This window comes from Oreochromis niloticus, unplaced genomic scaffold (assembly GCF_001858045.2).
Source record: "Oreochromis niloticus isolate F11D_XX unplaced genomic scaffold, O_niloticus_UMD_NMBU tig00002136_pilon, whole genome shotgun sequence".
In the NCBI taxonomy this organism is placed as follows: domain Eukaryota; kingdom Metazoa; phylum Chordata; class Actinopteri; order Cichliformes; family Cichlidae; genus Oreochromis; species Oreochromis niloticus.
Genome location: NW_020327578.1, coordinates 17,798 through 45,282, shown reverse-complemented (window position 1 = coordinate 45,282; position 27,485 = coordinate 17,798). Strand labels below are relative to the sequence as shown.

Below are 27,485 nucleotides of genomic sequence, written 5' to 3'. Positions count from 1 at the left end.
GTAGTATGGTTACCCCAGGACAGGTCCTCGGTCACCGTTACCCCCAAGAATTTAAAACTGCTCACCCTCTCCACCTCCCTATCGCCAATAAAAAGAGGCAGATGGTTGCTGTGACCCTTCCTTCGGAAGTCCACAATGATCTCCTTGGTTGATGGAAAAATGCTAGAAGAATTATGCAATAGTTGATTTTCAGTAAGTCTGTCATGCTGTAGCATACATGATGAGCAAGCTAAACATAGCAAACACCTGTCGCAAGCACATTCTCCAACACTGTGTTTAACCATCTCTGGTTTAACCAACCAAAACCAAATGCCTTACGTTGCGTAATGGAGGTGTGTGTGTGTGTGGGGGGGGGGGGTAAATGTATAAAGAGCAAAGGCTGTCCTTTGCTCTTCACAGATTCTGTGTACACTGTTGCTCCTCTTTCAAGATAAAGTAAAGCTTTAAGCCTCTGCTCAGTCTCAGTTTGTCATTTTTTCTCCTACTGTCATGGCAGATTATCTTAGCTTAGCATGATGTCTGTAAACAGGGTGAGCAGCGAGCTTGTCTCTGTCCACAGTCACAGATAAAGAACAGCTGTACCTGGGCCTCCTTGTTCTGATGGTTGCTTGTCCATAACTGACGTCTTCAGTTCTCACTGCTGAGTAGATCACAGCTGAATCAGTCTCTGTGCAATAAACACAGTAAAATTACTACAACAGTGCTGTGATATTATTACACTACAGTCATTGAGACATTTCATTCTGTTTTTTTATGCTTTTTAAAAACATTCAATTTTGTCTTTTCATAAACTGCAACAGCTTTTCACAGTTTTTTAATCTTAACACCTCTGCTGTGAAACAGACTGAGCACAAAGAATTCAGGATGTTTCTGAGAAAAGGAAGAAGGGCGACCACAGAGCTGCACACTGATGCACGTTTACCACAGAGCAAACATGCATGACCACTGTTATCAGCCAAATCAGAACACACTGCAGCAAGAAGCTCCATCAGTGTCAGACCAACTCGAGTCAAAAAGAAGCTGCTGTGTTTTACATGCAGATCAAGTTTAAAAGAATAAAAAGTCACTGATGGATGTAAAGGACATTTTATCTGTTCAGTCTCTTCATATGTCTCATGTTCACACGTTCCATATCTTAACTGTGTGTGTACCAACACCAGATAACACACATGTGTGGGCCTCGTCTGAGCTCTGATATATGTAGCTCAGTGACACTGTCTCTCTCTGCCTCTCTGTCTACATGGCTGTGAACAAAAATATGAACACTAAGGCTTCAAAATGCAGCATCTACAATACTGTCACTCTGCCTCCACCATGGAGACTGATGAGTGTTAAAAGGCTTGGCGTAATAAGCAAATGCTTCAGCCAATACCTTTTGATTAGCCTTGTCTCATGGTTTCTTGCTTTGTGGTAATCTTTATTCTGTATTCACTGAGATATTTGAATGCTAATGAATCAAATCAAATCAATCAAATAATCAATGACTACAATTTACTGCGTCTTTACTGTGATAAGCAGCTGAAACTGTTGTGAACTTCAACACGAGTCATATTTCCTGTTTCAGAGCTGCTGATTGGCTCTTTGAGCCCTTTACCTTCAGGAGGTCATGGACGAAGCACTGAAGTCGTTCACAGAGAGAAATGTGAACTGATCAAGCAAAGAAGCTGAAACATTTCAAATGGAAGAAACTGAACTGTTTCCTACTTCCTGTGACTCTGACCTTTGACCTGTGTATTTATTATGTTTACCCAAATGATTGGAGCAGAACTTAAAATCTATAAGCTGTAAAAACTTTAGATTTGAAGACTGAAAGAGACCCAGGAAGTGGTCACAGGACGAGGGTGACAGACTGTCTGAAGCAGTTAGAACAAGACAAGGCTGTTGGACCAGGTGTGTTTGCTTTTGAAACTGTGTCTTAATTCCACCTGTTTCACATACAAGGGTCAGTTCTACAGGCAGGAACATGGGTGTGCCGTGGGCTCCCCAGTTTCACCCATTGTGGGTAACTTGCATATGGAAGACGTGGAAAAGAGGGGTTTGCTATCGTACGCTGAAACACCACCAAGTCATTGGTTCAGGTATGTGGATGACACCTGGGTGAACACACAAACCTCTCTCTCTGGTTTCTTTGACTGGAGGTTGTTGATGATTTGATGCTTTCACAACAATGTATGTGATGCTACTGGTGATGTCATCTTCTCCATCTGCTGAAGTGAGTTAAAGTAAACACTTTTATGATTTAAGAATCTAAATTATGACCACAGAATGGAAACAAAATACCACAATGAATAAAAACGAATATGTACAAACCTTCAAGTTTCCTGTGAACACATCGTCTCACCAGCAGAATCAGTAACACCAGTAGAACCACAACATAGACTGACCCAACAGGCAACAGCACAAAGAGAACAGGAGGAAGAGTGATGGAGGTAGAACCAGCAGGTGTGGATGTAGGTGGAGGTGAGCTGCTCGATGTAGGTGGAGGAGTGGATGTAGGTGGAGGTGAGCTGCTCGATGTAGGTGGAAGAGTGGATGTAGGTGGAGGTGTGGATGTAGGTGGAGGTGTGGTGGTGGTGTGTTTGTCTAAAATAAAGCAAACACAGTCATTAAGTTGTCATCACATTGTGATGTTGAAAGCTGCAGAAACACAGACAGGTGAGTGTGTCACCTGTGACAGTGATCCAGCTGTTAGTGAGGGGAGGGGCTGTGTGTCTGTGAGGGTGTGTCTCAGCTGGAGGAGCCAAAGATGACATGTTGGTGTCCACATTGATGCTAATGAGGATCTGATCAAATATTCATTTTAATAATGATTTCTTTTGAGAACTGGTGTGAGTCTGTTTCTATTTTCAGTGACTAACAGAGAACCTGAGTGTAAACCTGATCAGATGAAGTGTGAGGTTGTGAGAAAGTCTCTGACTGCATTCATAGATGTGTCCTTTCAGCTGCTCTGATCCAACCTTTGGTCTCTATGAAGAGGCTTCAGGGAGATGTTTGCTACGTTGGACTGTAGGACCATCAGAAATGTGTGCAGTAACAAAACAGGCAGCACTGAAAGGAGCTCTAAGTGTTTGTGTTGTTCAATGATTTGTGCACAACAACAAAAATGGGACCTCTCTCATCCATCAGTCATCATGTGGACATTTTTCTGACACACTTTGAAGCTGATGGACGTTTTGTGTCTGCACTAAGTACGTTTTCAGCAGCTATGGCACCGGCAGGATTCACTTTCACAGACTCACAACCACCAGCTTCACCCCTCCCCTCCCCCTCCAGCTGTAGGCTTTAACATTGAGTTTCCCCACACATGTTTACAGACGAGTTAGAGAGCAAGAGAAGAAGAGACTGATTCATAAATGTCTTTGTTTCTGCTCTAACCTTACCCAAACAATGCTGCTCTGCAACTCTAGACTACCAGCCACAAAGACAACAGCTGGAGAAACATCTGTCTACCTCTGACATCCACCAGCTCATCCATACAACAAACAAACATCAACAACCAGGAAGCAGCTTCACCTCTGATCACACACACACTCAGCTCTACTCACTCACCTGGAGGAAAAACAACACTCAGGTAGATGATGCTGAGAATCTTCAATGAGTGCATTTCTTCCATGTAGATATGACACACGTATGTTCCAGTGTCATTAATCGTCACATCCTTCAGAATCAAAGACACGTCTCCATCCTTCATCTGTCTGTCCTGCAGATCCACCCGGTTCTTAAAAGATGGATGCTGTTTGTCTGAGTGAAAGTGACCATCCCGGTAAATAAGCACATAATCTGTCCCCAGGTCAGCTCTGCTCCACTCTGCAACTATGATGTTGTTGTTTGGAGCTCGACATGTCAGAGTGACGTTCTGTCCAGACTCAGCTGTGATGTTTTTCTGGTCTGAAAGAGGAAACAACACAGAGCAGAGAGGTTAAAGGTCAAAGTACAATTATGATCAGAATGATTGACTTTAAATATTTTGTTTATTTCCTTTGACATTTGAGTTTTTAGTCATGTTGGATTTAATGAACCTCTGAACATCCAGCAGCTCTTTAAATGATTTAAAGTTTTCATAGTTGAACATGTTCTGTTGTCTCTTTCTCTTTAATCTCTCTCACACTCCTGTCACACTGGTGTATGTGACTACAGCAGCATCTGCACATGTGCAGCTGTCGGCTGCGCCTCCTACACTCAGCTTCAGTCTAACCCAGTGGTTCCCAAACTTTTTTTGCTGGGCCCCCCTTGTTTTACAAGAAAAATGCTCGCGCCCCCCCCCCTCTCATCCTCCAACCACACACACCCATATTTTGCTCTGTTACGACCCGGCTCAAACGCCGCAACATAAAAAAGGAGACGAATAGCAGAGTGTAGGTGAGAAGAGGTTTTATCTTAAAATGGACTACCAGGATGGCTAAAATGCCACCAAGGCAAAGACAAGTGAGCTCCTTGGAGGCTTGCCTCAGGTATGCTTTTATCCACACCTGACTAGGTGTGGCCAATTAGCACCAGCTGAACACATTGAGATGATTAGGGGCTGCAGAGGGACGTAACATGCTCCATTGCGGTTTATTTCACACTTCAAACATTTAGTAAACAATTAAGCAAATACAAGTAATCTGCAATAAATTACAGGTAGTAAGAAAATAAACTACCAACTCTTTTACGCTACGTCCACACCTACACGGGTATTTTTGAAAATGCAGCTGTTTCGGCCACACGGAAACGGCGTTTGGAATCACCGAGAACGGAGATTTTTTAAACTCCTTTTTTGCGTTTACGTGTGGACGAGGAATACAGGCCGTTTCTCAATTCTCAAGTACGCGAGTACGTACTCGCGTTCTCGGCGAGTACGTACTCGCCGAGAACGCACGGGAGTACGTACCCGCCGAGAACGCGAGCACGGACTCGCGATATGTACAATTGGAACACCTGCGTACGTGATGATGTCACAGGTCCGGAGTTTTTACTGCCGTCCCCTCCTAATTTAACTGTGAGTAACATGTTATGAAGCTTAACTTTAATCACAGCCAAACCGGTTTACTCAGGAACAAATACAACACTGAAATAAACCAAACATTAACATTTAGAAGTGATCTAAGTGACTTATATATCATTTTTAACCTCAGTAGTGAAACCTCTATTAATAAAAATAGTGTACATGTACATACATGTACAGACCTTAATAAAAACAAGCAGGTGAGATGTTAGAACGCTTTTATTTCTATTTTAGTGGACACTCAATACTATAGACAGCTGCTGGAGTTTCTTTAACCTGAGTAGTGAGAAGTCCGCGAGCGGTGCGGGGGGGGGTTGAAAACGATGTGCCGGGAGTCCGGGAGTTTTGGACGAAATGCATTCTGGGATATTTAGCTGTACCAAGTCCACACCGATGCATGCTCGATAAAACGGGCGGAGCGAGAACACATCCGGGACTTTTCGCGTTCTCGGCTTGATGCGTACTTCGAATTGGAACAGTACTTGGTCTCCGACTGATGACGTATCACGAGTACACGAGAACGCAAGTACGCACAAGTACGCATATTGAGAAACGCCCACAGAGTTCGTCACGCAACGTCAAAGGTATGTGCCTTTTTTCACGTCACGCTGTGCGCCACGTTATTGTTTACATGAGATGAATTGCAAAATAGCAGATAGAGACAAAATACTGTTAATCTGACTATCTTCAGGTTTTACACGCTTACACACACACGCAGTTACCAAGGTTATTATCGTTAACGAAAACTAACGAAATAATGAAAACTAGAAGTGAAAAAACATTTTTGTTAACGGAAATAAAAATAAAAACAAAAAAAGGAAAACTAACTAAAACTGTAATGAGTGTTCACAAAATTAACTAAAATTAACTGAATTTATAGCAAAAATGTGTTTAGTTTTCGTTGATGTGTGCGTGTCATACAATAGTCAAGGGTGAAAATGAAGTTTAGTTTCCAGGTTTTTTTCTTGCTGTGTCTCATTATGCCAGCAGGTGGCAGTACGTTAGTCGAGTCGTCTGTGTTGCTGCTCCGTCCACGCGCAGAATCATGTCAGGAAAAGTCTGGAGAAAGCGCCAGAGTTCAATTTGGGATTACTTTGAATATGACTGTGTTTTGGATAAAGCAAGTGTCTAGTGGAAAGAGACAAATTATGAGGAACATTTCTAAAGGGAAAAAAATCCCACAAACCTTAAAGTGCACTTGAAAAGCTCACACAAGAAGGCTAACCTAGCTTACCTGGAGAAGGTAAGGGAGCACGCCCAACCCTCATCCCCAGAAACAGAAGCTAACCCCAGGCAAGGCAGCGTGATGCATCCCGAGACAACAGGACTGGGATATCTACACAACTGTGTGAGTCAATTGCCTTAACACCCGGTGCTGCAAGAGTTAATAGTCTCATTGGGGCCAAGATATACATTTTATAGTTGCCTGGTATCAATGGTTGTTCATCTGCCTTTATTTATTTATTTAAAGAACCCATAGGTGGGAATGTGAGTTGTCTGTCTCTGCGTGTTAGCCCTGCGACAGACAGGCGACCTGTCCAGGGTGCAGGGTATGGTAGCTGGAATAGCAACATACCCAAGGATAAGCAGAAGAGAATGACTGATATGATGAAACTGGGATTTTGTTACACTTTATTGCAAACACAACTAAAACTATAACTGAAACTAATCAAAACTGAACTGAAACTAAGGATTTTCAAAAAAATAAAAACTAAACTAAACTAGCAAACAATTGGTAAAAACTAATTAAAACTAATATAAAATTGAAAATCTGAAGTCAAAACGAAATAAAAATAAAAACTAATGAAAATTGCGAAACTATTAAAACCCTGGCAGTTACTGTCCCTCCATTTAGAAAGGCAAAGGAGTCACGGTGTGATTGTTTTACATGTAGTTGTTTGTTTCCACTGTGTAATAATATTGTGGCGAGCTTGGATGTCAAGCCAGAAGTCGTGCACCAGCTCCAGATCCTTCACTCGGATCCGCAATGGTTTCTTCCCCCACATGTCAGTTCTCTCCCCTGTCACTGTCATCAGCTGGGTGTCGGTGGGTGACCAACCCATCACAAGCGGCCCGGATGTTCCACAAAACACACCAGGTCGTATTAGGGAAATGGTGGACCCCGTGTCCACCAGAGCCTGGCAGGGCTGGTCCTCAACACAGCAGCTCAGGTAGAGTCCCTTGAGATGCCCGACTAGGCCCACCACCGTGCATCGTTCTTGGAGGGGGGCAGGAAGCTGGAGCAGTGGTCCCCTCGCTGTACCGCTCCCCCTCTCATCCCCCTGAGGCCACATAGTTCTGGCCTTTGGGGCGGGCGCCAGGCAGTCACGCGCCACGTGGCCAGGCTTATCGCACGGGTAGCAGCGGTCGGTCGGTCGACGGGGACGCCTCCAGGGCACCGAAGGCTGCAGCTGGCATACCTCCGGGGCCTCCCCCTCCCTGTCGTAGTCAGCTCTGATTTGAGGGTAGTTTGGGGGGGGCACCTGCTGGTTAGGTGGTGAGGTGAGCACCAGCTCGGCCCTTTCAGCCTCAAGGAGTGCCTCACGGAGAGTTTGAGGCATGGCCAGGCGGACGTGTTGGCGTAGTCGGTCTGGAAAAAGTCCTCGCAGGAAAGCATGCAGGCTAAGCTCCTCACGGGCTGCTGCTGGGAACTCTGGGTAGCCACGACGAGCATACAACAACACATCCGCTGCAAAGGTGCCCAGGCTCTCCCCCGGCCTACGGCTCCGGTTGGTCAGCTGCTCCCTGCTCTGATCAGTGGAGTGCCGCCGCCCAAATCGCCTCTCGAGTGCTATGGTGAGGGCCTGGAGCTCATGCTGCTCTGACGGGGCTAGGTCATGGAGTACCTGCAGTGCATCTCCTTCCAATGCTAGCGCTAGGTGTGTAGCAGCCTCTTCGTCGCTCCAGCCATTATGCCTCGCGGCTAGCCGTACTTGTGAGAGGTAGGGCTCTAGCGGGGTTAGCCCGTTGTATTTCGGTACCTTAGCTGGCGTTGCAGGCATCACTGCTCGCTGTCGGGGGCCCGGCGTGTCGGTCGACAAAGGCAGCCCATGAAGAACTGTCCCAGCGTCTGTCGCGATGGGCCGCCGCCGCGGTGCACTCGCGCCATCGGGACCCGTCGGGGGACTTACATGGCTGCTCGCTTGCTCCAGTCTCTGAGTGTCTCTCTCCATTATGGCGAGGGTGAGCAATCCCACTTCTGACACCAATGTGGCGAGCTCAGACACGGAGGAGACAGAGGTTCCTTTGGAGCACAGCTGTTTATTAATCTCTGCGCGAGAACACTGCCGCTAGCCAACTGCTCAGCGCGGCAACAGCACAACAACAACAAAAAAGGCGCTCTCTCATCGGAAAACACAGTCGCCGAGAGAGCGCGTCACCTGTCACCATGACAACATGACAACAAAACAAAACTGTAATAACAAAACAAACCCCGAACAGCCCTGGCCCGCTACAATATTCAACATTGCTATCAATACATTTTTCAATCCCTCTGCAAAATGGGTTCAAAAACATAAACAACTGTTGGATGCTGTTTGTCCGTGATTTGAACAGGGGGAACAAATCATGGCAGGATTAGCCTGATGTTATTTGTATCCCGCTGTAACTTTACTGTATAAAGAGCTAACATCTCCAACATGTCAGGAGTAGTTAGTGTAGAAATGTTTAGCTTATTTTAGAGTTTAGACATGTAGGAATGTTTAGTTTGCTTTAGAGTTTAGAAATGTGTTAAGATAGAATGTAGAATTATGGTAGAGACACTGACACTGCCCTGGATATAAATAAAGGCCTGATTGTGTCATGAGTTTAGAAGTAGACTCCCACGCCTATATGCACACTCACTCACGTGCACGCACATACCAGGTATGCACACACAGTCACTCACGAGCACTCACATAGACACGCGGATATGCGCACACACAGGCACTCACGTGCTCGTGCACATAGACACAGACACAGAGTTTGCAGCACATTGTGGGGGATTTATGATAAAGCTGCCTGGAACTAACAAAGGGGTGAAGATTGTTTCAGAGGGACACCGGCCTCGTCTTCCCTTCTAGAAGTGCATGCTTAAATGAAGATGAATAAAGATGAATAAAGATTTTGTAAAAATAACTACTGAGTTCCGGTGCCGTTTTCTGGATCCCTCGACGAATAAAAGAACTGGGGTAAAACTGCTTTTCGTAACAGTTTTGGTGCCGAAACCCTGGGATTCGCTCGAGGCCCAGAGAGGATGAATTGGCAGAGCTGAGATCGTGAAACGAGGCGAACAGAGAGCTGGCTCACATGATTAAAAGGTAAGCACGACCTGTTTATTTTCGAACCGTGCATATTGTTTAAAGCCTAAATTATCTGTTCGCTAAGTTGAGCGTATCTCAGTGTAAATTCACTCAGTATGTTAAAGAAACGGTGTGTGATCCGTTTTAGTGGCGGTGTGTGATCCGTCTTAGTTATTAGGAAAAGGTGGCGGTGTGTGATCCGTCCTCCGTGCGTTAAAGCAGGAAACATGTGTTACTATTAGTTAGAAAGCGGGGCTGAAAGGCCTCGTCGCCAGCTCAGGGCTGTGTGTGTTCCGGGCTTGGTTGCTCCACCTATTCTCGGACGCGGGGATAGGACCTGTGGGACAGGAGATCCAGGCTGGTTACCTAGGGCACCGGGGACGCCTTAAATAACTAAAGCTAGGTGTTGGATAGTTGATAACCTGCATGAGATTGGGGGCAAGTTGCTTCGTTAGTGAAAGCACGACGGCTTGGCCCACCCCACTGACTGCAGCGTTAGTAAATTACGTTGTGTGTGTGGAAAGCGCCGTTAGAGTCGGCGTCTCGTGTGAAGTATGGGAGTCAAAGTAACAAAAAGAATTTGGGTCTAAAAGTGTGTGTTTGTGGTGTGCAGAAATCGCAGCAGGAGGCCGTGTCGCGAATTGTTGCAAACTGTGAAGTCAATTGGGGGGTTTAATTTGGTTTTATTTTTTATGGGAAAGAGAAACTGCGGTATCCAGTCCGTGGCGCAGTTTGAATAATTCGTGAGGCAAATGTGGCGCGATCTGAAGATCGTGAGCCTAATTGTCCTAGTTAGGTTGAGGTGTACAAGAGCGGACGGCACCCACTCTTTATGCTGATCAGGGCGTTGTCCTGTATCAGCAGAGAAGGTGTCTCGCAGAAAGTTTGAATGGGACTGCGAGAAGCATGAGGTGTGTGTGAGCCAGCCTCGAGGGGCGGGGTCACAGGTGGAACAAAGGAGGAGTAAAATGTGTGTGTGTGAGTGAGAGAGAGAGAGAAAGAAAGGTGGGGGCGAGTGACCAGGCTCTGTGTGTGTGTGAATTCCTTGATGACAAAAGAGGGAGAAAAAAGTACATTAGTTGATTTCCTGTGAAATAATGATAGTTAAGAAATCAAAGTGATCAAATAGGCAAAAGAGAACTAAAATAAATAAAGAAACCTAAACAGTGGATTAGCGTTAAGGTAATGATAAATAAATTGATAAAATTAACAGTGACATTTAAAGGTGACCAAGTACTCAAGGATGAATGGAGAATTTGATTGCTGACTGTATGAGAGCTGTTGGGGTGAAAGGAAAATGAGCTTGGAGGAGTGAGTTTACAGGTTAATGTGTGGGTGTTAAAAAAAAAGAGAGAGAAAGAAAATAGTGACAACAAAGAAAAATAAAAAGTGTGGAAGTGTGAATGGGAAATTGTCTCCAACTGGGGAAAGCAGTGACACTACAGGTCATCATCTTCCCCTGCTGGACACAAAAGAAAACATAATTTGGAGTATTGTGGGTGAAAATAATTAACAACAACATCAAGAAGATTTTTTGTGTTTGCGGTTAAGACCAAATAAAAATTTTATTTTCGGGGTTTAAAGTCAGAGTTCAAAACAAAATAAGCGGAGATGTGTTGCTTTAGGAGTGATGAAAATATCTGCAGTCACACTGAATAATGAAAGTCTCTCAGTCTGTCGATTACAGGTGAGGAACAGACCTGGATCAATTCTCCACGGGCAGCAGTCGGAAGAAAATTATAGGTTAAGATCATTAGAAATTAAAAACAAAAAAAAAAACAAAAATAGAAACCCCAGCCAGAATTTTTGGCTGAATTGTTTTGCAGCTTCCCGTCCTCATCCTGAAAAAGCAAGCTCCAAAGAAGCTAATCTCTCCCTGAAGACACAGAGTGCAGTTCCAGAAGCACAAGCATGAACATCAAGAGTGGACAGCAGTCCGAGAGACAATACCAGAGACCTGAGCAGAGAGGTCCAGCAGCACTATGGGCAAACGGCATCAGAAAGAGAAGATCCGTCATCTTGATTGGATGAATGGAGATGCGTTTCCAGCAAGCTGCAACTTCACTGTGTGTGAAGGACTTTTGAGAAGATTGCTGGAGTTTGACATTTGCCGTGTTTGGAGCAAGATGGCAATGAAAGACACTGAAGAGAACTGACTGCGATTGGACTGCAAAGTGGGAGAGGAGAACGGAGAGAGAGGAGCAGGTGAGGACAGAGGAATGCTGTTTTAGTGTGGGGAATCAAATTGGGTTAAGGAATCTGGGGAGACAAACGACTGCCTTGAAGTGGAGGATTGACAAAGTGTCCAGACCACCACAAAAGGGGGAGGAAGACAAGCACTGAGGTATTCAAGAGTACTCTTAGAGAAAATGGACAGACAACACCACACATGCACGTGATATGCACTACAGAGAATACAAAATCATACATAAAGTGTTACACATCAAAAGACGGTAATTGTAGAAGGGGTTAATAACACACAGCGTGGTTGCCGATGGTAACCTGCAAGCATTTGGGGTTTAGCTGTGCCGGACTGTGACAGAGATTTTCATTTAGATGTTTCTGAAACAAAATTTGGAGTGAACGGAGTTTTGTTTCAGAAAAAAGGGGGAAGGTACATAAAAGGACACACAGAGATAGAAAATGTATTAACCCGACTAACACACACACACACACACACACACACACGCAATGAAGCTCGTTAGGACCAAACACAATTTTAAGTAGGCAATACTGTTACCATCATCCTGTCTGGTTTATTGAGTGGGTTGAGAAGTGATACATAGACGACTGAATTAGTATCACTTTGGGGAACATGATTGAATGATACTAGAATCCATTGTTTAAATGAATAAAACTAGCAGATTTTTTGTTTTTTGTTTTGTTTTGTTTTTGTTTCTAATGTATGGGGAAGGTTGTACCATGGCACCAAGTTTTAGATTTGGTGTGTTTTCACTCATTAGAAAAATAATATTCTGGGACAAGTCCTAAGACCGGGCTTCTGTATTTTTATTTAATTTTGTTTTTCATTTTGATCTGTTATTTTTATTTTTATTTTTATTTTGTTTTTGGACAGTGCACTGGGAGTTTTGTTTGACAGTTTTGTTTGTTATTTTTATTTTATTTTTTGTTTTGAACAGTGCACTGACTTGTGTTTGTGAATTTCTTTTCTTTAAGCAGATCTGCACGACGGGAATTAAAAGCACTATACAACATGTCGAGAAAACCGTTGCAAGTGAGTTTCTCCAAAAATTACAATGGGCTCTGGAGAAAGCCGCTTATTTGGGACAATTAGAAAATGAGATTCCCTGCCCAAAAAGGATTCAGCGAGATAATCCGATCTAAAGTTCTTCTTTTTCTTTTTTGAAATGACATCATTTTGCTGTGGGTGGAAATGAAAATGCGACGATAATTTCCACTATCAGCAAAGAAAGAATGAATGAATGAATGAATGAGTGAGAGAAAAAACTGACTGACTGGTAAAAGCTGACAAGACTTGACCACTACTCAAGGTTAACCTCCACCTAGACAGGACAAAACGGTGGATGAATTTATGTGTGTTTCTTTTTACAGGAGCAGGAAGATGACAGCAGCATCCTAGGTTGTGTGACGATTTAACCTTTGAAATGCCATTTTCTGTGTTTGTCAATCTATCAGGGGTGTGTTATTCATGGGCTTGTGCGCAGCGTTAACATTTACATTTCTTTTCTACAGCAGAGAGTTAATTATGTGTTTGATTATGTGAGTTACAGCAGGACACACTAATGGTTAATGTTCTTTCTACTACAGGATTACTGGGTTTATGAGTGAAGGGAACTGTGTTTACAGGCTATATGTTGATTATGCTATTACACTGTGTTCTTGGGAAAATGTTGACTATTACAGGGGAGAAGTGAAAATAATGTGAAACACATCCTGTGTTGAAACCAGTGTCATTCCTTTTACAGCAGGCTTAACTTTATGGTCTTTTTACGGCACCTCTGGAACTTGTCGACCTGCGCCTGACCTCCAGGATTGTCCATCTGTTTTGTTAATGTTTGTTTTTTCTAAGAGTGCATGTAGAGGATTCAGCAGAAAACAGACAAGTGACATGAGAAAACAAATAAGAGATGCAGTGTTTATGGAATAGTTGAATATGGGGCTCATTAGCTGGCCACTATTGAGCTCACAGTGATAAAATGAGTGGAGTGACATTGCTTAAGGAAAGTCACCGATTAAATTGTGGAACAAATTGGGATGATTCATGATTTGGGACAAATTATGGCAATAATAGTGATTTGATGATTTGAGAAAAGCTGCACACGATGCTTGTCTTTTATGCTGAATACTTTATTACTCTTATGATCTATAGTTGGTTGAAAATGTGAAGTTTGATTTAACAGACATTGTCTTCCAGGATACAGGCTCCAGGTGGAGCTGGGAGTTGGACAAACTAAACATTTAATTGCTGACTGATGTTTTTACACAGGGTTACAGGTTGGAGTATGGCTGCTCCAAGTGGGAAACCCTGGAGATTGTTTTAGGGAGACCGTGCAACATTCTATGTCTCATTGGGGAGTTGACACATGGTGAAAGCCATGTGGGGAGAGGATTGTTATTTTTAAATCTGTAGATGTCGTGAGGTGCCATGACGAGAAGGAGTGACTGAGGAGATCGTCTACAAGATGGGAGCTGAGGCCAGGAAAGAGTCTTCAGGAGGATCAGAGATCACCTTCAGCACAGCAGACATCGCACAGGAGATCGTCATGAGGAGACTCTGCACAGCAAAATCTTAAATAAAATGAAAGAGTGTTGACGTTGACGTTGAGGAAGACAACTAAGATGTACGACGTGCTCTGCCTTAAAATCTTCAGCAGCGTTGGAACGTGAGAATCGAGGGATGGAGAGAGCGTGCCAAGCTCCAAAAGTGACAGCGCAGAGGAAGTCCAGCGATGGAATTGTGATTCTGTGAACAGCACAAATGATTTGATGCTCTGCAGAGAAGCCTTCTGTGTGGGAAACAGTGTTGGGACTAACGCGTTATTAAGTAACGCGTTACAGTAACTACGTTATTATTGTGGTAATGAGCACGGTAACTAGTTATTATGCCAAAACCAGGAACGCGTTACTCGTTACTGGGATTTAGATAGGCTCGTTACTCGTTACTTCGTGTGGTGGATATCGCGGAGCTTCCACAGATTCAATAACATTAGCAAGTGGTGGAAGCCAGCAGGTGGATGAAGGAAAAGGGAGGCAAGAGGAGAGACCCGAAGCGGCCGCCGGTCCGAGTGTCAGGTGAACTGAACTTCAGGTAAGAAGTTATGACCTGCAGTCTATCTGAGTCAGATACAAACCAAGTTTAGGTGGAGTTTATTTTCGGTATGCTGACATTTTCGTACTGCGTGCTAGCTAGCATGACGGAGTTTCTATACAGCTGGGTGGGTGCTATGTTACTGATGTTGAACTTTATTTTGTTCATACGGTTAATTATTAGAGTTGCCAACCGTCCCCTAAAAAACAGAATCGTCTCGTATTCAGAGAAAATATTACGCGTTTCGTACTGAGGTGAAAAGGAACACAGTTTGTCCCGGACTTCAGCTACAATGAAAAAGACACAAAGCTGAAGCTGCACAGCTGCCTCTTCTTCTCTCATTCTCTCCTCTCCCGTTTCTACTTCAATCACAAAACTGATCAATGATCAGCTGATCAGCTTTTCTCTCTTGTTTATTTATCGCCCACTTTGCGCCAGAAAGAGGAAACCAGCGGATGTCGCGTTAAACAACAGGAGCACGTTTAAGCTTGATCAGCTGTTGTTAGAATTTATTTAATATTAATTTCTAGTATCAGCTGATGTTTGCTGGAGCCACAGCTGTTAAGCTGCTGGTCATGATATCGGTTTGGTTATCTGGTGAGAGGGAAACATGGAGATGAAACCAGGAGATGTCCTTACTGAATCATCAGAGCTGAACAGGTGATGGAGAAACAGGTTTACCTTTTAGGTGACATGAATGAGTTGAAGGGAAGTTATGAGCTGTTTCTGAGAGACAAATAACACCAGGATCCTTTTCTATGTAGCTGACAGCTGGTAACTGTGCAGGGGCGGGTCTAGCAAAGTGTTGTCAGGGGTCCATGTAGGGCATTAACAGGGAAAGGGGGGCACAAGGAAATAGTTTTCTTTATTATTCTCATTTAAAATGTCTCGCTTTTAAAAAAATAATTATCTGAGTCTTACAACAAACAGTTGATAGATTGATACATATATACCATCAGAACAGTGTACATCACTGTCACAACAGTGTTTATTTTCATTCAAAGGCTTTATGATTTTTCCTATAATGGTGGGCCGGTCTCTAGTCAAAATGCCCAGGATGATTTTTTTGTCCCAGTCCAGCTCTGTATGCAGCTCATCTGCAGTCTGGTGTTACCTACATCTTCCTATTCAGAAGGCAGAATTTCCAAGTTCTGAGTACAATCAAAAGCACCACGACTGCAGTTTTTGTGTTGGATGTAAAAAGCAGGCTAGAATCATGGCGGCGGTCAATGACGGTCCAGGCGTGGGATTTCTCTCGTGGAAATGTGCACATTATTTTTTCCTTTCTATTGGTAGGTGGCACAGTGCACTTGTGGCAAGTAAGCAAGCTAGAAGACTGGCAGTCTTGCTGGGTATCCAGTTACGGAAGCAACACATTAACAAGAGAATTCTGAGTAAAACCAAAGTTACTTTCCCTAGTAACTAGTTACTTTGAAAGTAACGAGTAACTTGAAGTAACTGAGTTACTTTTTTAGAGAAGTAACTAGTAATGTAACTAAGTTACTAATTTAAAGTAACTTACCCAACACTGGTGGGAAAAGATGTAAACAGACATGTCTTTCATCTGCATTTACATCATGTCAACTGTTATAATATTGCTTCAGGGAGCAGACATGACACCGTCTTAGCTTCTAGCCATCACTTTTTATTATATCCCCACACCACCCTCCGGTGGCTTCCACATGAACTGCACCTTAAACAACAACTGTTCACTCGTATCATGACATCCCCCTTTTTTTTTTTTTTTTTTTTTTACAACAGGGGCAAACAACAAAGCAACTCACAACACGACTCTAGGCCCATGACCAGTAGAAAAAAGAAAGGGAGAAAAAAAAAAATGCATCTTTGCATACTCACATTTCTCTTTAGTGAACATATTTGTTTTTCTTCCCATGTTTTTTTTTTTTTTTGTCAAAGCATATACTCAAACCATAATGTTCATTTTATTCCTCAATAAGCCTTCTGGGCTTGGAAACAATACGTCCACTCGCTGTTTTGGGTGGGGAACTTGGAAACTCTGTGGGAGTGACATTTTTACTTTGCATGTCCATCTCGCTTTGTCCCTGTATTTTATCACACTCATTTTGCTGTGTCACGTTTTGATTGTCCCTTGACTGCCTTAGAAACTTTCTGTTCCTTCTATATGTCTGTCCATCAGGCATCTGAACGACATAAGATCTTGGATGTTCAGATAAACCTGTCACCTTGGCTGGATTCCATACACCCTGTTGCCACATTCTGACAGTGTCACCAACCTGCAGTTGCTGAAGTGCTTTGGTGCCTTGGTTAAAGTATTCTCTCTGTTTCTGTTGTCTTGTTTCTAACAACTGCTGCACCGTCTTAGTGACCATTTGGGGTTGCAATCTTTGTGATGTCGTTGGAAGTCTTGTCCTTATGCGCCGACCCATTAGCAGCTGGGCTGGTGACGCTCCAATGTCCTCCAACGGTGTACTCCTCAGATTCATTAATGATCGATACGGGTCATTCCCCTCGGCTTTTGCCTTTTTTAACAAGAGTTTCACTGTTTGTACTCCTCTCTCTGCCATTCCGTTTGACTGTGCATGGTGGGGGCTCGTAGTGTTGTGACAAAACTCCCACTCTTTTGCAAAGTCTTGGAATTCATGGGAGCTGAACTGTGGTCCGTTGTCTGAAATCACTGTTTCAGGAATTCCGTGTCTGGCAAATTGTGACTTAAGATGAGTGATAACTGTTGCACTTCTCGTGTCTGACTTCAGCCACTCAACCTCAATGAACTTGGAATAGTAATCCACTAAGAGGAGATATTCCTGCTGGTCAAAGGTAAATAGGTCCACACCTATCTTCTGCCAGGGTCTTTCTGGAACACTATGTGGATGTAGTGGCTCTTTGTTCTGTCGTTTCTGGTAAGTACTGCACACATCACAGCAGTTCACCATCTCTGTGATACTCTGTGACATTCCAGGCCAAAAGAGTACTTCTCTCGCTCTGCGTCTGCAGCTTTCAATACCCAAGTGACCCTCGTGAATGCGCTTTAGCATTTCTGCTCTCAGTGCTGCAGGAACGATAAGCTGCTCTCCTTTGAACAGAACTCCATCCACTACTGAAATTTGTTCCCTGTAATTCCAATACGCTTGGATTTCTGTTGCAGCCTGGTTTCTTGCTTCTGGCCATCCATCCAGAACTGTCTCTGTAAGTTTCATCAGTGTCACATCATTCCTTGTTTCCTTTCTGAATTCCTCTAGTTTTGCACTTGTCACAGGCAAGTTGGAAATTACCATGTGCACCTGGTCTTCTATGTCATTATCAGATGAGCTGGTCACTGGCAAATATGCTCTGGATAATGTGTCCGCGATGTACATTTCACTTCCTGGCTTGTACTGTACTTGTACCTGATATTTCTGCAGTCTCATTAGGAGTCTCTGTATTCTTGCTGGAGCACTGCTCAACGGCTTTTTCATTATCACTTCTAGTGGTTTGTGATCTGACTCCACGTTCACTTCTCTTCCATACACATACTGATGGAAACGCTCTGCACCAAACACAATCGCCAACATCTCCTTTTCTATTTGTGCATAACGCTGTTCAGTCTCTGTTAATGAGCGTGATGCATAAGCAACTGGCTTGCCCTCTTGCAGTAAGACAGCACCGAGTCCACTTTTCGAAGCATCGACAGATAGTGTGACTGGAAGCTGTACATCATAGTATCTGAGCACAGGAGCTTCAGTCAGAAATGTTTTCAATTTGTTGAACGCGTGCTGGTGCTCACCTTCCCACTGCCATGCAACATCATCTCTGGTAAGGCCACGTAATGGCTCTGTGTGTTGTGACATGTTTGGAATGAACTTTGCTAGGTATGTCACCATACCCAGAAATCGCTCCACATCTTTGTTAGAGTGAATAGTTAAACATTTGTCATTTTTATGTTTACCATTTGTCCATTGTTTTAGCTCTGTGAAAGGAATTCTTTCTTTCCTCCCATCCCCAGATTCTCGAGGTTCTGGGTGCGAGGTTGAAGTGTTTTATCACAGGAACATCCTTTTGAAGGTCTGTTTGATGTTTGGTAGAATTTCCTGCCCTTTGTATGGTTTCACTGTGTTACCTATGGTAAACCATACATTGGGTGTGGGGGAGACTACCCTCTTTATGACCAAGGATGTTCCCCCTGCTTTTAGGGTTTATGACCCTTTGATCAGCAGGAGGGCACCTACACACACACACACACCTACACACACACACACACACACATACTCTTGTGTATACATTTACATACAGTGCCTTGTCTTTGTAACCAAAGGGGGTTGCAAGGGGAGGTGTTTTGTGAACTATTGTTTGAAGTTTGTCAATAAAAGGCAGCGAGAGGAGGCCATCATCGGGGTTTCATTGTCGTGCTGGACACAGATGAGAGGCCTCCCTTGCGCAAGTAATCGATCGAACACTGTTGCCTTGTTTTTCTTTCATGGGAATAAGTCCTGGATACAGCGGGGTCTGAGTTAGACCCAACAATCTTTTTTGCACTCTGGTGTAGGCATTTTCTTTACTGCCTCTATCTTGCTCTGATCTGGTTTCAAACCATCTGCCGAGAAGATGTGGCCAAGGTATTTAATTTCCTCCAGGCCTACCTTGCATTTGTCCTTGTTCAGCTTGAAATTTTTTGCTCTTGCTCTCTCAAGCACTTGCCTCAGTCTGTCATCATGCTGTACTTTAGTCTCTCCCCAGATCAAAAGGTCGTCTATGTATGTCTCGACGCCATCAATCCCCTCAAACAGCTGCCTCACCGTCCTGTGGAATACTTCTGGAGCTGAATTAATTCCAAAAGGCAGGCGAAGGAATCTGTAACGACCAAAAGGTGTGTTGAATGTACAGAGACGAGAGCTGGCTTCATCCAATTTAAGTTGCCAAAATCCTGAGCTTGCGTCCAGCACAGTGAAGTATTTGGCCTTTGCCAGTTGGCTCGTTATCTCTTCAACTGTTGGCAACTGGTAGTGCTCTCTCATGACTGCTGTATTGAGATCACGTGGATCTAGGCAGACTCTCAGTCGTCCAGTAGCCTTTTCCACAATGACGATTGGATTCACCCACTGGGTAGGCTCTTCAATTTTTGTAATCACCTCCATTTTTTCCATTCTGTCCAGTTCTACTTTGAGTTTTTCTCTCAAAGTGACAGGGATTTTTCTCGGTGGATGAACTTTTGGTGACACACTCTCATTAATTTGAATGGTGTGTTCTCCCTCAAGGCAACCTAGGCCCTCAAACACATCAGCAAATTCTTTGAAGATGTCCATTTCATCACTTTTATTCAGTGCCATCACTCTCTTGATGAGTCCCATTTCTTCACAAGTTTGAATTCCCAGAATTGGCTTGGTTTCTGATTTTACGACAATGAACTCCAAAACAAAACTTTTCTTTTTGTATTTCACTGCCCAAGTGCACTTTCCTTTAACTGCTATTTTGTCTCCGGTGTATGTTGACAACCTGACATTTGTGGGTCTAAGCATTTGCTTATTTCCTATTCTTCGTAGTAGACTGTAGGGAACCACATTAGCTTGTGCACCAGTATCAAGTTTGAATTTCACAGGTTTGTGGCCAACTTTTATTTCTACAGTCCATTCATCTGTTCGTGTCTGTGTTTTTGCATTTACAGCCCCAATGAACAGACTTGCCTGCTGATCCGTGGCTTCATCTGCGACAGTGTGCACTTTTCTCGATCTACACATTCTGGCAAAGTGATTCATTTTCCCGCAGTTCTTGCACTGTTTGCCATAAGCAGGGCATTGACGTGATGCATGCTTAGTTCCACATCGTTTGCAATTAAATGTGCTTGCTTGGTCTTTGTCGTTCGGTTTCATCTTACTTTGTCTGTCTTTTTTGCATGTCTGCTTATGTCTCACTGCATCTACGTCTTTACTTTCACGTGCAGAGACTTGAGCATTGTGATCCTCCTCATGCATTTGCTTGATTTGAGCTTTTGTGGTCTCAGCTGCAATGCAAAGCTGAACTACTTTTTCGAGAGTAATGTCATCTTCTCTTAACAGCCTTTCTCTCATTGCATCTGATGTAATTCCACACACTACGCGATCTCTGATGAGGGATTCTTGCAGTTGTCCAAATTCACATGACTTGGCCCTTAGCTTTAGCTCCGTGATGTACTGGCTAATTGGCATATCCCCTTGCACACACGTGAAAAACTTGTACCTTTCATAGGTTATGTTCTTCTTTGGGTTACAGTATTCCTCAAATTTCTCCATTATTTTCGTCAGCTTATTCTCATCACCATTTTCCGCAAACGTGAAGGTATTGTACACTTCAACCGCCTCCTCTCCAGCAACGTGAAGAAATAGTGAAGACTGTACCTTGGGTGGCTTGCTAGCACCTCCTGTAGCCGCGAGATACAGCTCGAACCGTTGCCGAAACCGTCTCCAATTTTCCGAGAGGTTCCCCTGCAGCAAATCAAGTCCAACCGGTGGCTTAAGCCCTTCCATGTGTGCGACACTCTTGTATAGCCTTAGCAGTTCACTTCTGACACCATGTTATAATATTGCTTCAGGGAGCAGACATGACACCGTCTTAGCTTCTAGCCATCACTTTTTATTATATCCCCACACCACCCTCCGGTGGCTTCCACATGAACTGCACCTTAAACAACAACTGTTCACTCGTATCATGACATCAACTTCTTTAGACTGGTTGAGGAGGAAATTGGAGCGAAACGGTAGTGTTAGGTGTGATAACTGTTGTTATTGTAACTGTGATTTTTCTTATAAGTGAATTGCCCAGAGACAGACCCGAATCCACTCCAGCGACTCCACCATCACAGGTCACGGCGAAGCGAACCAAACGTAGTGAAACAGGTAAATCAGATGAGTGTTTTGATTATTATGGTGGTATAGAGTTGGACAACGTTAAAGGGTCCACAGCCTCGTATACATTCGACCTCTGTGCTGTCATTAAATGTAAAGGTTTAAACCGTTCATGGCGGGGATATGATGTCTGGGTAGGTTACAATCCAATGGTAGATATAGAGTGTAATAATCAGAAGCTTGGCTACCCCTATCACACTTATTGGAAGGGCCTGTGTGAGTACTGGTCTACCATAGTGGAGTATTCTGGCACGTGGCGCCCGTACAAGGACACTGCGTGGCAGAAACTTGGGTTTCAGCGGGACTTCTCAGCTGGGCAGAACCCGTTGACCCTCTCACTGAATTGTTGGCATGACACTGTGTGGCCCGCTCGATCCGTGGTGTACTTATTCATAGGAGTAGACGTCTCAGGGAAGGACCCATACGGTCTGGTTAAAATTAATTTTAGAGATTTTGTACCTGATGTGGCTGAAATAATTGTATTAACACCTCCCCCACCATTGTCACTTTCAGAATCGGGCCCACAAATACTTGAGGTAGATTATACGAGACTCGAACCTAAACAGCTCATTTCAATGGCCACTGGCTACCGTGAGAGCAATTTATGGCTAGATTGGCTCATCCAAAATGCTAGGGAACAGAATGTTCAGCTCCTTTATATCCCGAAGACCAGTGGGGATTTGAGTGCATGCTCAGACTCACCAGAGAAGCGGCTTCTGAAGGTAATTGTACTACATTAGCAAGTTTGTTTCCACCAATAGGTAATGATGCTGTACTTGGTCCCTTCACGCCAAGAAGAGCCAACTACACGTGTTTTAACTTTACTGTATCTTTACCTGACAGACATGAGCATGAGGCCGGGGAGATTAACGCCGATTGGTGCACTGTGACGTACCTGGCCAGAGGAAAGTTATCAAGAGACACCGGCACCGAAATAGGCCTGTGGGCATGTGCTGGTTTGTATTATTATTGTGGTGGGTACAGATTGTATGTTAGAATTCCTAGTGGGACTTCTGGTCTCTGTGCCATGGTACGTTTAGGTGCACCTCTTGTTTTAGTAGGTGAAAAGGGGGTGCGGCTGGCTAACCCCGGCACCGCTCAATTGACAGCCAGGCGGAGACGCCATGTGTTGGCCAAACGGTCACCAGGATCGTTTGACCTTACAATAGGATCACCAACATACATAGATGCTACTGGGGTTCCTAGGGGTGTGCCTAAATGAATTTAAGGTAGCGGACCAAATTGCTGGAGGATTTGAAAATTGTCCAATGATTTCTGCATTTTTTTTCAGTAATTCCAAATAAGAAGGTGGATCGTATTAATTATGTGCACTATAATGTCCTGAGACTGGCGAACCTTACCAGGGACGCAGTTGAAGGGCCTGCTGAACAGTTGGGTCCAACATCTTTAATGGCAGTACAAAATCGGATGGCGTTAGATATGTTGTTGGGAGAAAAAGGGGGCGTTTGCGCTATGTTTGGGGATATGTATTGTACTTTTATTCCAAATAACACAGCTCCAGATAGCTCTGTGACCCGACCTCTGGAAGGCCTAAAGACGTTGTCCACCATGATGTATGAGCATTCAGGAGTGGATAACCTGCTGGAAGCGTGGATGACCTCTGTCTCTGGGCAATGGAAAGGTTTCATTATGTCAATTATGGTTTCTTTGTCTGTTTTTACTGCAATATTAGCAACGTGTGGGTGTTGTTGTGTGCCTTGTATCAGAGCCTTGTTCGTAAGACTCATAAATCGTGCTGTGGGAGAATCTGATTACAAAGTCCAACACCAGGAGACCACTTTTGGGAAATGGGGAGTCACAGTATGAAAACATTATGGTGAAAGATTTAGTGTAGTTTTATCTGCCATAGGGCAGATAAAAAGGGGGATTTGTAGAAATGTTTAGCTTATTTTAGAGTTTAGACATGTAGGAATGTTTAGTTTGCTTTAGAGTTTAGAAATGTGTTAAGATAGAATGTAGAATTATGGTAGAGACACTGACACTGCCCTGGATATAAATAAAGGCCTGATTGTGTCATGAGTTAAAAGTAGATTTGTAAGTGGATAACTGTGGTCTGGAGGGGAGATGGTATTTATGGCCCCTAGGAAGAGACACATACCCACAGTGTTTTAACTGATATACTCCCACGCCTATATGCACACTCATTCACGTGCACGCACATACCAGGTATGCACACACAGTCACTCACGAGCACTCACATAGACACGCGGGTATGCGCACACACAGGCACTCACGTGCTCGTGCACATAGACACAGACACAGAGTTTGGAGCACACTGTGGGGGATTTATGATGGGGTCGCCTCTATAAAGCTGCCTGGAACTAACAAAGGGGTGAAGATTGTTTCAGAGGGACACCGGCCTCGTCTTCCCTTCTAGAAGTGCATGCTTAAATGAAGATGAATAAAGATTTTGTAAAAATGACTACTGAGTTCCGGTGCCATTTTCTGGATCCCTCGACGAATAAAAGAACCGGGGTAAAACTGCTTTTCGTAACATTAGTCATTATAACAAGTGTTTGTGAACTAAAAATCAAGAATGTGGGATACTGTTTGTCCGTGATTTGAACAGCCCAGCGCTGCTCCCGACGCAGGGAAAACCAGTTCTGCAGGGGAGACCTACCTTGGCACTTGTGCAGGTGAAACCAAAGGGAAGATACTGTATGCTTCACCATATTTTCTAGTCTTTGGCTTAGAATGAAGTTGGTTTGGAAACATATTCAGCTATGCTTCATCTCCTGCTTTGTGTTTGTGTAGGCGCCCTGTGCTAGCAGTGTCCAAGCGTTGTTTTTTGTTTGTTTTTTTCCCTTTTCATGCCGCGCCCCCCTGCAATGGCTCTGCGCCCCCCCTAGGGGGCGGGCCCCACACTTTGGGAAGGTTAGACTCTAACCTGATGTGACTAACTCTGTTCCTGCCATGTGATTGGTTCAACCTGATGCTATTTTCATTGTTGTGTTACCTGTCAAAACAAAGAGGGAATAAATTCTATTGACTTTCTATTGAGTGTGTTTCATGTTTCTACTGAGGAAAAGTTATTTTGCAATAATGATCTTTATCATTTCATCACCCAGCTCTAGATTACAGTGAGAGACATTGAGCCCACACAGACTCCATCTACCCTAATGATGCCTTCACACACACAGACAAACTGAATCAATATGAAAATAATTCTTCTGAACTTCTGGTTTCTAACAGCTTCATCTGACCTGGAGAGACAAACAGCAAAGTGGAGCAGACTGACACAGTTACTGCAGACGTTTGTGTGTTATTATTACTGCTGATCTACATTATTATAAATGTGTGAGTCTGTAATCTCAGTGACTAACAGAGACCCTGAGTCTAAACCTGATCAGATGAAGTGTGAGGTTGTGAGAAAGTCTCTGCCTGCATTCATAGATGTGTCCTTTCAGCTGCTCTGATCCAACCTTTGGTCTCTATGAAGAGGCTTCAGGGAGATGTTTGCTACGTTGGACTGTAGGACCATCAGAAATGTGTGCAGTAACAAAACAGGCAGCACTGAAAGGAGCTCTAAGTGTTTGTGTTGTTCAATGATTTGTGCACAACAACAAAAATGGGACCTCTCTCATCCATCAGTCATCATGTGGACATTTTTCTGACACACTTTGAAGCTGATGGACGTTTTGTGTCTGCACTAAGTACGTTTTCAGCAGCTATGGCACCGGCAGGATTCACTTTCACAGACTCACAACCACCAGCTTCACCCCTCCCCTCCCCCTCCAGCTGTAGCCTTTAACATTGAGTTTCCCCATACATGTTTACAGACGAGTTAGAGAGCAAGAGAAGAAGAGACTGATTCATAAATATCTCCAAAAGTTGATTCTGTTCATCTGGACGTAGCGTTTTGTGGGAGAAACGTTTCGTCACTCATCCAAGTGACTTCTTCAGTCTCAGCTGACTGCAGGTTTCTCCAAACCTTATAAACAGTACCTTTGCATAATGACTGAAACCAGCCCACTGAAGGAACAATGGGCTGTGAGGTCAGTTCCTTAGTAAGTGAGTAACATTCACAGAGAGTTTGGAAATGGCCTCAATCACAGCATTGTAAGATAGTGAAAAGATGTACCCTTAGGCCCCCACCTCAATTCAGAGAAGGTCCCTTTTCATGTAAATGACCTCCTTGACTCCGCTCAAATGTACAGATAACAGAATCAATCTTTGGAAATTAATTTACCTTGATGATTGAGAATGAAACAAGAAGATTAATAAATGTTTCTGCTCTAACCTTACCCAAACAATGCTGCTCTACAACTCTAGACTACCAGCCACAAAGACAACAGCTGGAGAAACATCTGTCTACCTCTGACATCCACCAGCTCATCCATACAACAAACACACATCAACAAGCAGGAAGCAGCTTCACCTCTGATCACACACACACTCAACTCTACTCACTCACCTGGAGGGACAACAAAAGCCATGATGAGGATGCTGTTCTTCCATGAGCGAGTTTCATTCATGAAAACACCACACTCGTATGTTCCAGTGTCATTAATCGTCACATCCTTCAGAATCAAAGACACGTCTCCATCCTTCATCTGTCTGTCCTGCAGATCCACCCGGTTCTTAAAAGATGGATGCTGGTCGTCTGTAACAAAGTGACCATCCTGGTACAAAAGCACATGTTTATCTACCAGGTCAGCTCTGCTCCACTGTACAACTATGATTTTGTTGTTTGGAGCTCGACATGTCAGAGTGACGTCCTGTCCAGACTCAGCTGTGATGTTTTTCTGGTCTGAAAGAGGAAACAACACAGAGCAGAGAGGTTAAAGGTCAAAATACAATTATGATCAGAATGATTGACTTTAAATATTTTGTTTATTTCCTTTGACATTTGAGTTTTTAGTCATGTTGGATTTAATGAACCTCTGAACATCCAGCAGGTCACCAGTGACCCACTGAGGGGGAATTTTAGCCTCATGCTAAACATGCAAAGTGTCAGAAACTACAAGATGTTAGCTTCCACAGAACAACAACATGTGCTGATAATAAGTGAACATAATGTGTGAGAGAAAGCAGCCTCTCATTATAAGACACTGAACAAAAAGCTTTGTAGCTGTATACTGACTCCTGACACTACAACACATCATACTGACACACACATTACACTTCTTTGTCTCTGTCACAGCTGGATTACAGATGTTTCCACCCAGCCTCGTGTCTCCTTCACACACACACAGACAAACTGACTTCAGATGAAAATAATCCTCCTGTACTTGTTGTTAAACTCAGTTTAGTTCAATCTCACCTGCAGAGACGAAGACATGGACAAACAGCAAAGTGGAGCAGAGCAGCGCAGAGCCAGCAGACATCTCTGTGTCAGTATTTGTGCTGATCCGACTCTTAGTTTGTTCTAAATGTCTGAGTCTGTCGCTGTTTTCAGTCAAGAACAGAGCCTGACTTGAAATACTGACTACATCAGATTAGATTTAAGCTTGAAATAAAGCTGAAACTCTGCTTTGACAAACCACAGACTCTGCGGTTTGTGGTGCACTCAACAACCATTCCGATCAGCTGCTGACGTCAGTCCGTGGTTGAGTGTGTTTTCAGCAGTAAAGTTGACAACAGGAGTGTTTGCTCGTCATCAGTATACTATAGAGGCTTTCATGCATCAGTAGAAATACAGACATACATCTTGTTGTTGTGCTGAAAGCTGCTGCAGCACATTCATGGACAGAGTCTGCTCACTGCTCCGTCTGTGGCTTTTTCAGCGAGTCACAACACTGCTGCGCACATTCAAAGACTCACACTTTCACCACTGTTTACTGTTACCAGGGTAACTGCTTTTTTACAGGACTGCTTGGATCTGGTTAGACATACAGATGTGATCCAGATGTTGTCTACAGATAACCATACAATCTCCGGCTGGACTCAAACCTGTGAGTTTCTGTGACAGAAATCACAACCCAACATTTTCCTTGGACATCACCGAGCTGCTGAGCTGCTTACATCCTGTTCTTTCTGCTGCTGTTTAACACCTGCTGCTGATTTAGCAAAAGTACAGAAGCAGCTCTGTTTAGGGTTAAATACCTGGAACTTCTCTTTTATAATATTTTATA

The 27,485-nt window shown here is 43.8% G+C and overlaps 2 protein-coding genes and 1 long non-coding RNA gene across 4 annotated transcripts; all 3 read right to left on the bottom strand.

Annotated features, from left to right (window-relative positions):
• Nucleotides 1-601: 601 nt before the first annotated feature.
• Nucleotides 602-2,526, bottom strand: LOC102075714 (uncharacterized). The gene is made up of 3 exons (XR_268398.4): nucleotides 2,311-2,526; nucleotides 2,112-2,207; nucleotides 602-667 (listed from the first exon to the last, which is right to left on the bottom strand). It is a non-coding gene; the product is annotated as an uncharacterized LOC102075714 (long non-coding RNA).
• Nucleotides 2,527-3,076: 550 nt separating this feature from the next.
• LOC109199731 (selection and upkeep of intraepithelial T-cells protein 7-like) lies at nucleotides 3,077-26,875 on the bottom strand. 2 transcript variants are annotated; one of them, XR_003217682.1, is made up of 3 exons: nucleotides 26,675-26,874; nucleotides 25,652-26,161; nucleotides 3,077-3,375 (listed from the first exon to the last, which is right to left on the bottom strand). XR_003217682.1 is itself a non-coding variant. In XM_019355046.2 (2 exons), exons 1-2 carry the CDS (start codon nucleotides 26,736-26,738, stop codon nucleotides 25,818-25,820), a joined length of 408 nt encoding a protein of 135 aa, XP_019210591.1. In that variant the 5' UTR covers nucleotides 26,739-26,875; the 3' UTR covers nucleotides 25,638-25,817. The 2 variants fall into 2 exon arrangements, 1 of the variants encoding a protein (XP_019210591.1); XM_019355046.2 differs by lacking the exon at nucleotides 3,077-3,375 and having other exon boundaries at nucleotides 25,638-26,161; nucleotides 26,675-26,875.
• LOC109199730 (uncharacterized protein K02A2.6) lies at nucleotides 16,450-21,022 on the bottom strand. The gene is made up of 2 exons (XM_019355045.2): nucleotides 19,038-21,022; nucleotides 16,450-18,416 (listed from the first exon to the last, which is right to left on the bottom strand). The coding sequence occupies exons 1-2, from the start codon at nucleotides 21,010-21,012 to the stop codon at nucleotides 16,498-16,500; spliced, it is 3,894 nt and encodes a 1,297-aa protein (XP_019210590.1). The 5' UTR covers nucleotides 21,013-21,022; the 3' UTR covers nucleotides 16,450-16,497.
• Nucleotides 26,876-27,485: the final 610 nt, after the last annotated feature.